The 14,258-nt window shown below is 42.2% G+C and overlaps 1 protein-coding gene across 1 annotated transcript in view; it reads right to left on the reverse strand.

Moving 5' to 3' along the window:
• Positions 1 to 14,258, reverse strand: part of FASTK (Fas activated serine/threonine kinase) — a 686,027-nt gene that overhangs the window by 266,663 nt on the left and 405,106 nt on the right. The window contains exon 5 of the mRNA XM_044066318.1: positions 13,235 to 13,451. Coding sequence (XP_043922253.1) covers positions 13,235 to 13,451 — 217 coding nt within the window. The remainder of the gene's footprint in view (positions 1 to 13,234; positions 13,452 to 14,258) is intronic.

Consider the following 14,258-nt stretch of genomic DNA (forward strand, 5'->3'; position numbering starts at 1 on the left):
TAATATCTGAAGATGCAGCAGGCTCAAAAGGAGGCAAAGTACGTTTTTCTAAAACATAATCAAGATCCCAAGCAGGAACAGGAGGGGTCCTGGGAGGCCTTAAATTCTTAGCCCCTGTCAAGAATTGTCTCACCAAAGGATGAGAAAAAACAGGGGGATCAGTACTGAAATGAGCAGAAATAGCAGAAGCATGAATCTTAATGGAAGAAAAGGAAAGTCCATTAGACAAAAGATCCGAAAGGTAAAGCAAAATAGAAGAGAGATCAGGTACCAGAGGGTCCAAACCTCGGCCCTGCATCCAAATGCAAAATCTCTTCCATTTAGAGGCATAGGATTTCCTAGTGCTAGGCCGTCTAGCTTCCAAAAGAACATCCAAAACTTGTTTGGGAAGACTAGAAGAAATCAAATTCCTTTCAAGAGCCAAGCTGCCAGGCAAAGGGTCTTGAGATTGGAATGTAGCAACTGACCCTGATGCTGGGACAGAAGAGAAGGGTTCAGAGGGAGAATCCAAGGAGGCTCCAAGAACAGGTGCTTTAAAGTTGGATACCAAAACTGTCGAGGCCAATTTGGTGCAATCAAAATGAGGAACTTGGGCTTGTCCTGTTTTATCTTTAGTAATACCCGAGGAAGTAGAGGAAGAGGAAGAAGACATAACCCGAAAGGTTTTTCCAGCTGAAGGACAGGGCATCCACTTTCCAAGCTGTTTTGTGGAATGACCTGGTGCAAAAGTGAGGCAGCTGATGATTGAGATGGGATGCAAACAGATCTATCTGGGGGCATCCCCAAACTGCAGTAATCCTGTTGAATAAGTTGGTGTCTAGCATCCATTCGTGAGGATCCACAATGTTCCTGCTCAGGCTGTCTGCTAAGAGATTCTGTTCTCCTGGTATGAATTGGGCCTGGAGATGTAGATTCAGATTTAGAGCTGTGTCCCATAAAGCCATAGCTAGTCTGCAAAGGGGGTACGAATGAGAGCCCCCCCTGCTTGTTTATGTACCACATAACTGTGGTGTTGTCTGTGTAAATCAAAAGAGATCCTGGATGCAAAAGGTTCTTGAAGGCTAGAAGAGCATTTTGAACTGCCAACATTTCCTTCAGATTGATGTGCCAGTGAAGATGATTCTTTGTCCAGGTTCCCTGCTGGCAATTGCCTAGAAAATGTGCTCCCCAAGCATAATCCGAGGCGTCCGTGGTTATGATTTGAGAAGGTTGAGGAAGACGGAAAAGCTTTCCTTCGTTTAAAGCACACACCCTGAACCACCAAAGGAACTCCTTTTGGAGGCAGGGGATCAGAGGAATCAGAGTGTCCAGATCATGGTAATGCTGCGACCATACACTTTTCAGATACCATTGAAGCTTTCTCATATGAAGCCTTGCATTTGGAATCAACAGAATGCAGGAAGCCATGTAGCCCAGTGCCTGCAGGAATTTCCTTGCAGTGAGCTGACGAAGAGTTGCCAAAGTCTTGAAAATTGAAGCCAGCTGTATTTGTTTTTCTGTAGTGAGGAAGGCCCTTTGTAAGGTTGTGTTTAAGAGGGCTCCCAAGAACACCATTTGTTGAGAAGGGATCAGATGTGACTTTTTTGTGTTCACTGAAAATCCCAACAGGAGGAGAAGACGTTGAACAAAATCCAGATGTTGAAGTAAAAGATCCTTGCTGTCTGCCTGAATAAGGCAGTCGTCCAAATAAGGGTAAATCTGAATCCCCTGGAGTCTGCAATAAGCCACTACTGGTGCCAGGCACTTGGTAAAGACTCTGGGCGCAGTAGATAAACCAAAGGGCAGTACAGAGAATTGATAGTGTCTCGAACCTGCCTTGAACCTGAGGAATTTCCTGCGTTCCTGCCTGATGGGAATGTGTAAATAAGCTTCCTTTAGGTCCAATGTCACCATCCAGGCGTCCTGAGAGAGCATTGGAATCAGCTGCTGCAGAGTAAGCATCTTGAATTTTGGAATTTCCAAAAAGGTGTTTAACACAGAAAGGTCCAGAATAGGTCTCCATGAGCTTTGTTTTCTCGGAACCAGAAACAGTCTCGAATAAAAACCTTTTCCCATCTCTGAGAGTGGAACAGGCTCTATGGCTCTCATGGCCAGAAGAGCATCCACTTGATTTAAGGCCTCTGACCATTGATGTTTTGGCAGATCTGGCCAACCGAAAGCTCTTGGCAAGCTATGAAAGTGGAATTTGTAGCCTTTTAAAATCAAGTCCAATACCCATTTGTCCTGGGTAAAATGAGTCCAATTTCTGTAAAAAAGAGAAAGTTTTCCTCCGAGAGGGGCATCCAGGTAAAGAGGTCCTGTAGCCCAACCTAGAGAGTCATTGAGTTTGCTTTCTTTGAGATTGGGATCTGTCTTCTCCCCTTCTAGGTGAAGAAGCAGTCCATTGTCTCGATCTGTAGGAGACCTGAGCTTGGCCACGACCTCTGGAGCGTCTATATCTTCCCCTTTGAGGCCTGTCAGACGTGGGAAAGGACCAATTTTTGGAGGGCCAATTCCTGGAAAATCTAGGAGGCTGAACTTGCAAGAAATCTTTTACAGTTTGCATAGATTTTGCCTTTTCTTCCATCTTTTTAATAACCTCCTCAGCCTTAGATCCAAAAAGAACATCATGCTGAACAGGGGCATCTAACAATTTAGCCTTAACCTGTTCAGGTAAACTTTGCTCACGAAGCCAAGCGTGTCTCCTGATAACAGTACCAGAGGCTGCGGCCCTGCAAGAAGCATCCAAAGCATCAAAACCACAATGCAAGCTATGTTTGTTCAGTTGTTCAGTTGCATGCAATACATCCTGTAGTTCCTTATCTTCTGCACATGCAGGAAGGGAAGCAAACTTTTGCTTTAAAACAGACAAAAGAAATTGCTGATACTTAAACATATGAAATTGTCAATTTAAAGCCCTAACAGAAAGGGTAGCAGAAGTATATACCTTTTTGCCCCACCTGTCTAAGGCACGAGAATCCTTCTCAGAGGGAATAGGATTCTTAGAAGAAGCAACTTTAGCAGCCTTAGAACCCTGAGAAATAGTTTCAGGATCTGCAGAAGGATTCTTAAATAACAAATGAGACTCAGGAACCCTATAAAACCTATCAGGCTTAGAGGGAGCAGGGGGCATGGAATCAGGATTCAAATTAGCCTCGGAAAAGGCATCATCCACAATGTCAAGAACAGGAGGGATAGCCAAAGGCCTATGTTGAGGAAGAAGAAGGAATTCTCTAAGCCTCTTCTTGGAAGCAGAATAATCCTGACCTTCCCAATGAAAATGTTCCCTCATCTCATGTAAGGTTTCCCCAAAAGAAAAATCTTCAGGCGGAGAGGCAGAGGGCAAGGAGTCCTCAGCATCCGAATCCTCATAAGGAGGAAAAGAATATTCCTGATCAAAGGAAGAGACAGAAGATATAGAAGCCTGGTCAGAGGAATCCATAGGAACATCCTGTCGAGGCCTTTTCAAAGGGGGGGGGGGGGGGACTCCTAATCATAGAAAGCAAATCTTCAGCCATCCTTAACAATTGCTTCTGTGTCCTGGGAGTAGATTCAGAAGTAGCTTGAGCAGGAGCTTTAGACTTAACAGGAGTCTTTGACTTTGCCTTTGAAATAGTGATGTGAGTAGGCCTGAATACCCCCTCAGAAGCCGGTACCTGCACAGTGGTTCCGGACCCATCCGAGGGAGCGACGTCCGAAGGTCCTGCAGCAGATAAAATAGAAGGCCTTGATGGCTCCCCATGGGAGTCCGTATCGGCCATTGGTTCAGAAGTGGCGGACGACTGGGGCTGCAAAAGCGCCTCACTGACGACAGCCGAACCGGACGCCGGCTCCAGCTGCAATGAGTCCTGTTTGGACCTCGGAGGCCTGTCCTTGTCTTTGCGCTTCTTTTGAATTCCGGTAGTGTCCGACGACATTCTGTAATTGAAGCGTCTACCAAAATAATTCAGAGCCCAGTCGTACCTGCGTTTGATAGTACGAGAATTAAACCTGGCACAGAACAGACAACAAGAAATGTCGTGGTCAGGGCCTAAGCAAGGTAGACAGTAAGAGTGGAAATCTTTATGAGGTATTTGTTTCCCACACGTAATACAATTATTAACTTTTGCTGACATCGGAGGAACAAGAAAAAGATTCCCCAACGGGGTACTTAGCTTTGAGAAGAGAAGTAAGAACTTCGGACCGACAACAACCAAAAAACGCTGTTCGAAAATCGCCAACCAACGACTTGCGAGCTGCTTTCCACCGCACGGCAAGAAAGACTGGAGAAGATGGCGTCGGCTGAGGGCTATGTACCAGAGCGTACTGACGTCAGGGTACTGGCTTGTACAGCCGACGCCGGACCCAGACTTTCGGATTCTGGCCGACCTCGGGCTGCCTGCCGGCAGGAGCACCCTACAGTTATGACTGCAACAGTGAAACACAATGAACATCTTATAAACAAAGACATTGGCAACTTTCAAACACTGGACCCCACCCAGTTTGGGTTTGTGAAGGGCCGCTCTTGTCTCCTGAACCTGATTGATTTCTTTGAATCAGTCTCCAGAGCCATGGACAAGGGTAAGGTGGTCCACACAGCCTATCTAGACCTTGCCAAGGCCTTTGACACCATCCCCCACTCTGGAATCATAGATAAACTTACTAAGGTGGGCATTAATCCCTATGTCACCCAATGGGTTACTAAATGGCTTACTGATAGAACCCACACTGTAAAAGTAGCCGACTCCAAATCCAGCTCCAGACAAGTGACAAGTGGAATACCTCAGGGTTCAGTCCTGGGGCCGCTCTTGTTTGGCATCTACTTCTCTGAAGTACAGGTCAACACTAAGGGACTCTGGCTAACAAATTTTGCAGATGACTGCAAACTGGGAGCCATTATTGAATCCCAAATGATGTGGATACTCTACAAAAGGGCCTTACAGAAACAGATGCTTGGTGCCAGAGCCATGGGCTCAAGCTCAATGCCAAGAAATGTATTGTTATCCCCTTTGGGAAAAAACATGTATCCATGAATTACCATATAGGTGGCAGTACACTAAACACAGAAAGTGTGATAAGAGACTTAGGGACACAGGTGGACAGTGGTCTCACCTTCGATAACCACATCGCCACAACAGTCAGGAAATCCTTCTATGTGGCACACCTCATCACGAAGGGCTTTTCATCCAGAAAAAAGGAGGTCATTGTTCCACTGTACTCATCCCTCATTAGACCCATTATAGAATACAAACGCCCCATTTGGTATGTACCTCTCAAGACATCTGCAACAACTGGAAAGGCCTCAGAAATACCTCACTAAAAGAATCAGAGGCCTAAAGCAGATGCCCAACGCTGACCGCCTTAAAAAACTCCAGCTATACCCTGTCTCATATCGTCTACTCAGAGGCGATCTCTGCTTAACATACAAGGCCATGTCAAACCCAGAGCTGTTGGACATGCTACACTTAAAGAAATCCCAATCCCTCAGAGCTACACGCTCCAGGGATCTAAACCTTGTCATCACAATAAACAAAACATGCTGGAGGGATAGGTTCCTGACCCAGAAACTCCCCAGACTCTGGAATAGATTGCCCATACATGTCAAGCAGAGTGCCTCTTTGGACCTCTTCAAGAGGAACCTTGACGATTGGATGGGAGAAAGGAAATTCACCCCAGGGATCATGTCAGTCGCCCTGCTAGACAGGGGTCCAGGAAAGTAAATAATGTGGGAAGAAATAGCCAGGGAATTGTTATGGCTAGGCTTGTATAGGCCCTAGGGCTGATAGCCTAGTACCAACCTATGAACCTATGGCATGGGGTGACATGCTTGACAGTACAGCTTACTCTGCTAAGGATGGACAGCGCCACCTGGTTCCAAGGCTTCTGCACACTGGGCAAAGCCTTTGCTACAACTCTAGTGACTTTTTTTAGGACGACTCCAGTTAATGGACATTCTAACATATCAGTCCCAAAACTGAATTACATTAAGGTGGCCCTCCTCAATGACACAATTAAAAAAAAAATAATAATTATTCTTAGAAAGCATCCATGTCTGTACAGTTACCAAGACATGGTTTAAATGTAAATAGAGCATTCCCTCTATACAAGATTTTACCTCTTTTCCTGTCTTCAGACCAGGAGGCCACTGTGGTGGTGGAGAAAGAAAATGCACTTGTGGGCATGCAGAGATGACAAGCCACCACCCACACCCTGGAGGAGGGTCAGGGTTGCTTGGAGGGAATGCCTGTTCTGTAAGTAAGGAGAACGTCCTTCAGCATTAGCCTAGTGCAAGTCCCTCCTTGGTACTTCTGTGAGCGCATGCATAGATAGGGATGCAAGACACAAAAATCCTTGAACCACTCCAGACTGGAGCAAAAAAAAAAAAAAAAAAAAAAAAAAAAAAAAAAAAAAAAACTAAGAAAAGTAAAATTATATCTTAAAATCAGACTACAACAAATCATGATTTTCACTCTACAAGAGTTTTGTTTAATATTTTTCCAATCATCACAATTTCTGATTATGAGACCTAGTTTTACCTTCCTAGTCAAACGACAGTCAAGATACAAAATACACCTTTTCAGAGGTTTGCAAGAATCCCTCAATATTTTTTTGTTTGCTCTCTTTGTCCCAGTTGTCTGCTGATCATCAACCCCCTCAGAGTCAGTTACCCCATTTGTTTCACCATCACTGCAGTGATAGCTCTGTCAGCTATCGGGGTGGTTCAACATTTTTGCTGGTTTTCTGCAGCCCTATCATCTGCAGACACTTGACAAAGCAGTAGGGAGGGACATGCAATGGACTGACCACAGACAATGGTCCCCTTACTTATGCAAGGAGTATTTCCTACAAGCTGCACTGCCCACTCTCCTCAAAACATAACTGGCTGTTTTTTTGGTTTCCACTGGAGCAAAAAACGTATCTAGTGTGCCCTAGAGTGCACACAACCAAGAAAGAAGATCAGGCTATGTCCCTTCATTCCTCCCCTGACTGGCTCCTCAAGATGCTAATCAAACACTGGTCACCTGGGTCATAGTTAGATACTCTATGCCTCTGTACCATGGAGCCAGGCAATTCTTCAAATAATTTTAAAAACAATTTCAAAGTTGGAATGTTATCTAACTTGGCCATGTCCCTACTCATTCCTTTTGGTTTGTCTTTTGTATTTAAAATGGCAGTCTCTGTGTGGACTTCATTTTGATCAGTCAATGCCAAACAATAGCTTTTTTTTTTTTTTTTTTGGTGTTGCAGAGTCATTTTTCTGTTTTTACCTTTACAGAACTCAAATCTGTGTCTGTGCATGTAAGGTTTACTTATTTATTTTTTTAAAACTTACACAAGTAAGCTGGTGTAAGGACCATTTTTGTTCATGACTAGAGCCAAAACAATATACTGAAAATTGTAAATGTTTCCAAGTTAACAAGTAAGAACAGTATAAAGCATAATACAACACCGACACCTAACAAAAAACATATTTGCAGTTTAAAAGACTTCCTGATGGATACAACTAGTAACGTTATACAGAATACTAAATATACAACATAACAGCTTACAGAATAACACAATGGGCAATGCTAAACAAAGGGTGAAGAAAGCTAAAAATACAGTCATTTATAAGGAGATGAAAATCCTTACTTGCAGATATAACATATTTCAGGCCAATCTCAAACATCTGCCCTTTAGCAAAATTCCTGGGAAAAAGTCATATATAACCAAACGCTGGAATGCATACTGAAATATAACATACAAACTGACCAGCAATATCAATTTTTATCTAAATATAGCACCTTAGCTATTTCCCATCTCACTAGCATAATTTTTGCAAGTATGGATGGCATTCTTATACAAGAGCAACACTCCATGACCTCATACACAACACTGAGACAGTTGACCATTCATTGCTACTCCACAAACTTGCAGAATGTGGTTTTCTGGTGACATATTTGGTTGGTTCCACAACTACCAGTAAAACAGAACCCTCTCTGCACTCAATGCCAACTCTTTCACTGAGGCAGTTATCTCACAAGAGGGGTACCCAGGGGTCTATGGTTTGGCCTCTCTACACTGACAAACTCCCCTACAACCTACCACAGAATTCCTGTACTCCATCACCACCACCCCCCTTCAACCCATTTTTTTATATATGGGGTTGGGATGTCATGTCAACTGTTGCCATCTCTTAATTCAAAGCTACACTCCTATTTTCTCTGATAGTCGTGCCTGACTGTTGCAGGAATTTTCTGACACAATCCATCCATCTTTTTGCTGGATGTCCTCATTTGTTCTTGCCTTCTTTCTGTCCGTCCCTAATCTTCTTCACCAAATTGTTTTCTGATTTTCTGCACGTGCACCCAAACCACCGTAATCTGTTTTATTTGACTTACTCTGCAATTGGAGCTATTTTGGCTTCTGTTCTAATGTCCTCATTTCATCTGTCTCACAATGTGCACCCTACCACCCATCTCAAGCACTTCATTTCATTCACTTCTAGCTTCCTCAATTGTTCAGCCTTTACTAGCCACGTTTCTGTAAGATACAGTAGTACTGGCCAGACTGCTGTTTTGTAAACCTTACTTTTCAGCTTCTTTGGCATTCTTCTGTCGTACACTACCCCTGACATTCTGTGCCAGTTGTCTGCAGCCCCTCTGCTTCTAGCTTTGACATCTTCATTCAGACTCCCCTTCTCTTCAATCAGACCCTCCCAGATACTTGAAGGTGTTGACCATTTCCATTGTTTTCCCTTTTAACTCAGTTCTCAGCTTCTTCTGATTTCCCCATTTGTTGCCATTACAACAGTCTTATCTGTACTCCAATTTCATCTCATGTGCCTTTAATTCTGTATTCCAATACCGCATCCTTTGCTAAAGTTCTTGTTCAGAGTATGCTTGAAATGCCACATCATCTGCATACACCAACGCTGTCAATCAATCCCCTCCAACCTGTTTGCTGATGTAACCATCTCCAGTATAAAGAGTCTTAGAGATGAACCCTGATGCAAACCCATTCTCAGTAGGAATTCATCTGTGAATCAAAACACTGTTGGTTCCTTTAACATACCCTGCATTAATTCTATGAATGTTTCTGGGACTTTAAACCACTGCAGGACTGTGCAAATCAACTTTCTTAGGACCTTGTGATATGGTTTATCCAAGTCTAGGCATGTGCAGTCTTAGAGAAAGCATATGGCATATTATTTCTTGCACTCCATATGCAGATGACATTGTGTTCAGCACATCTCACAAAAGCTACTCATTTCTTTCTAAACGAGAAAGTGGAAAATTACTTTGCTGCTGTCTGGAACTGGCTAGTCAAAAACAAGGTCACAGTCAATAGACCTCAACAGTAATGGTCCTTTGTACAGCTAAAACACTGCCAACAAATCTCCTGTCTCAATTACTGATGCCTGCTGTTTAAACATACTGTATGCCACCAGACAGAATTATCTTGGATAAGAATTTCACCAAAACCTGAAATGTACAGAAAGTCTTTGAAACAAACTCCTAAACTGATTAAAACTCTCTTACAAACCTAGACATTTTCTCAGTATAGAAACAAGACAGGCCATTGCTTTAAATGTGCTTATACCAAGACCAGAATATAGCCTAGAAGTTACAGCTCCATCTTCTAAATATCACACACTTCCTACAAATCACAGAAAACAAAATCCTCAGATTTATTTCTCATCTTACATTGTCCACCACTGCGTAACAAAATGGCCAAGTGGATGAAGTTACTGACAGAGTAACAAATATGGTCAAATACCCTCTAATGAATGAAAATTACTGCCGTCCCCCCCTTAAAATGTTACTTTTTAACGAAGTACAAGATACAAATTATGAAATCATGACAATTCATTTACATAAACCAAACTTCACATTAGCCTCCACAGAAAAGGCATACTCTAAACTTCGACCTGAATTGTGGAACAAGTTGCCTAAGGAGATAAAAACTCTATAATTTCTCAGTTTTCAGGAAAAAAAAATAAAAACTTATCAAAAAAACATGCAACTGCTTTACAGATACTGCCTACTTCATGTTTCAAGTTACAAGTTTACTATTTCTCGTACAACTTTGCTAAAAAGATGCTATTTACTGTGCTTCTAGAACATGTATGTATGTACTTATACATACCCTACCCCTGACATTATACTACATTAGTTACTTTTCATGGATTGTTGACCTCTTCTTGCTTGACTGAGGCTTTTCTTTGTGCAGTAGAACATCCATCACCTGTGTTCAATGGTTAGTAACAGCTATGACTTACTGATTAAAAGATTCTTCATAATGTACATTGTTATAACATACCCGCAGCACTTCTCTGTAAGAGGCATGCCTGACGTTTGACTATACTACTGGCTAGTATTCTAGCTCAATCCTTGTTAAAATGCACCAAATTTGCTCGCGCTATACACTTTGCTTTTATGTCTACACTTTGTGGTCTGGGTCATAGCTGAAAATGGTATTCAGACTAGTTCACTTACCTGGTTAGCAAATGTAACATAAAAAAATAACAAAACAGGCTTTGTACCAAAAGAATGCAGCACTGCAATGGTTAAACCACTTCACAAGGTTGGACCATCAACTTATCCTGAAAGCAACAGACCTATTAGTCTCACTAGTCTAATATGCAAAACCACAGAATGAACTACCACACGATCAATAAAGACATAGGCAACCTTCAGATACTGGACCCAACCCAGTTTGGCACTGTCAAGGGAAGGTCATGCCTACTAAACCAGGTGGACTTCTTTCAGAAGGTCACCAAGGCAATGGATGAGGAGAAAATAGTGCATATTTCCTACGTGAACCTGGCTAAGGCATTCAATACAGTACTCCACTATGGTATAATTGACAAACTCAACAAACTGGGTATAAGTGGGGTAACCTCAGGGCCTCATGCTCTGATCACTCCTATTTGGCATCTACTTCTCAGAAGTTATGGTTAATGTCAAAGGCCTTTGGCTGGCCAAGCTTGCAGACGACTGCAAATTGGGAGCTATCACAGATTCCTCCCATGAAAAAAAAAAACATGTTACAAAAGGGTTTAACACAGAAAAAGACTGATGCCAAAGTTCTGGACTAAAACACAATGCCAAGAAATGCTTTACAGTGTCTTTTTGGGAAAACTGCCATCCAAGCCAATTACACCATCGATTAAACCCCCCCTAAGAGCTGAGCCGCTTGTTAGAGCTCTGGAAACATATGTAGCAGTAATCTGGTCTTTGACCAACATCTAGCCAAGGCAGTAAAAAAGTCATTCTATGTTGCCCAACTTATAAGTAAGGGCATGACATCCAGGTCCAAGAAAGTCATACGACTACTTTATTGACATACTGGTTAGAGAGAAACTGATTTTGACCCTCCACAGTTTGCGTACAGAGCTAACCGATCCATAGCTGATGCCATATCAGTAAATCTACACATCCCCCTTGAGCATTTAGAGGGCAAAGAGAACTATGTGAGGATGTCGTTCATAGACTTCAGCTCTGCACTTAATACAGTGGTACCAATGCAGCTGGCACATTTAGGAATCAGTAAACATCTCTGTAACTGGATCCTGGACTTCCTGATTCAGAGACCACAGAGGGTGTGTTCAGGTAAGAACACATCAAACAATATTAAGTTTTCTGATGACACCACAGTCGTGGGGCTCATCACAAAGGATGATGAAAGGATGTAAAGACAGGAGATGGCATCTCTGATCAGTTGGTGCGAGGGGAACATCCCTGACCTGAATGTAAGCAAGACCAAAGAGATTATTATTGACTTCAGGAAAAGGAGAACAAATCACCCAGTGCTCAGGGTCAATGGTGAGAGTATGGAGAGGGTTAAGAGTACATAATTCCTGGGTGTACACATATCAGAGGATCTCTCGTGGTCAAGGAAACACCAGTCAACTGGTCAAGTGCACCAATGACTCCACTTTTTAAGAAGCTGAAAAAAAGCTAACCTTCCTCCTCACATTATCTCTACCTTCTACAGAGGTGCAAAAGAGAGCACCCTCACCTGCAACTTCACAGTGTGGTTTGGAAGTTGCATAGTTACAGAAAGGAAAGTGCTACAAAGAGTGGTGAGGGTTGCAGAGAAGGTAACAGGTTACAGTCTTCCACTGATACATTACCTTTATTCTGCAAGAGGAATTGGAAAGGCCACCAAAATAATACAGGACAACACACATCCTGCGCATGGACGGTTTAAGCATCTGGTAGGAGATATTGCAGCATCCGTTGCGTTATTACAAGAGTAAGTAACAGTTTCTACCCTACAGTGATTAGACTTTTAGACTTGGGCACTTGTCCCAGGGGTCTGGACACACAAGTCAATTTTTATTTGTGCAATACATACTTACATGTATTCCAAGCAAGTGCAATATTTACTTGTTATATATCCATAGTCAGTATTATTTAACTCACTGAAGTGCAATATTAGACCAATAACTTAAGCATTTCAATCTGTAGTGTGTTTTGTATTACTTTAAATCGGGTAGTTAATTTAACTCGGGAGAGGGTATGCCTTTCATATAAGGGCGTTGGTAATTGTTTCTGCTCTTTCTTGCGTGTATTAGGAGTAATATTGTATTTATTAGTTATATTTACTCCTCTACTTGTATGTGTTGCTTTCACTTTCCTTTGTAATCTCAAGAATAGAGCTGATGCACAAAACTTTGTTTAGGCTACATGTGTGTAGTTCTAAATGACAATAAAGTGTACTTGGACTTTGATTTGGCCCTTATTGGACTCAACATTAAGTATAATGTCCCTTCGGCATGTACCTGAGCAGACATGTACAACAATGGGAATACCCACAAAGGTTCCTTACCAGAAGGATCCAGGGTATAAACACATTGTCCTATATGGACTGTCTTAAGTCCTATCAATATACTTGGTCTCCTAAAGGTTAATGAAAGGCAAGCAAATCCTGGGATATAAGGCATCCTCAGATTCAGCTCAGATGGACCTTTTGCACATCTGCAAAATGAACAGCATCAGAATCACTAGAGCCAAGGATTTAAATTTTGCTTGTGACATAAACACAGCATGTTGGTGAGAACAATGTGTCAGAGGATCCATACTCTCTGGAAAAGGCACCCATCCATCTAAAGCAGAATCTATCCCTAACCCTGTTTAAGCATACCTTGACCAATATTCTACAAGTCTCACGCATTTTGCATTCATTTTCACCAATGTGGAATGCATTTCCAATCCCCAAATCCTGCTCATGCTGCTCAAAAATGCTTCCAACATTGTACACTCAGAAATAACAGAAAAAAAAAACATACTCATCACATTGTTGATGAAAGCAGTTGAGAAAACATGCTCCAGTACAGCTCTAGGAAAATGTCCCAGCTGAAACATAGACATGATGATGTTCACTGAAGCAAGGGGGGAGTTCATAGCCTTCAGCTCCAGAACAGACTCCAGCACCTCAAAGAACCTGGTCTCATTAGATGGTCGGTAGCTCATTCTGCTAAATGGGAATACCAGCTTCTGGATTACCTGCATAAACAAGACAGGACAGAAAGAAAAATGAATAAACTTGACCTGAAAGGCATGTGAATCAGTATCTCCAGTCCATCTCGTTACTTGAAATGCAGAAACAAATCAGTACTCTGTTCTTCCAATATCTTAAAACCATTCCAACAGTACCTAAACTACTATTTGGCTAGCATTATCTATATACACTGTTCAGGTATTCTTCAGAAACCTTAAAAGGTGCACTACAAAAGTTGGAAGATGGAAAGACTGACACTCAAAGATCAAATCTGAATTTGCTTGAAATTAACAGGGGTGAAGGAGTTAATATTTCAGGTTTTTGTGAACTGAGGTATGTTCCTCAAAGTTTCAAGACCCTTAAGTGATTCCCACACCTTGCATATCCCAACAAAACTAACAGTGCAGAACTCAGACTTTCTTTCCTGACTTGTTTTTGTAGCACTATCTATGGAGCACTGTGACTTACAGTTCCTCAATAAGGTAGACTAAATGTCTTTAGGTACTTGGTCACCACCAAAGTACTCTGCCGTAACTCATCACTGCCTTCAGAAACTTCAAAGACGACTGAAAAAAGAAGATTTGATGCGGTCTTTTCCATTTGCCTCAACATGTATGTTACTGAATCTGATCAGTTCCAACGTAGACACATCAGACTCTTCAGCAACGAAGCTCCTACTCCTCTCACAAAACGGTTGTTTATCCTGTGATCTTACTTGAGGCTACTGCCTTTACAGTGCAATGAAAAAGTATTTGCCCCCTTCCTGATTTCTTATTTTTTGCAAGACTGTCACACTTAAATGTTTCAGATCA

Source organism: Protopterus annectens, chromosome 3.part1, assembly GCF_019279795.1.
Source record: "Protopterus annectens isolate FY-2018-M chromosome 3.part1, PAN1.0, whole genome shotgun sequence".
Taxonomy (NCBI): domain Eukaryota; kingdom Metazoa; phylum Chordata; order Ceratodontiformes; family Protopteridae; genus Protopterus; species Protopterus annectens.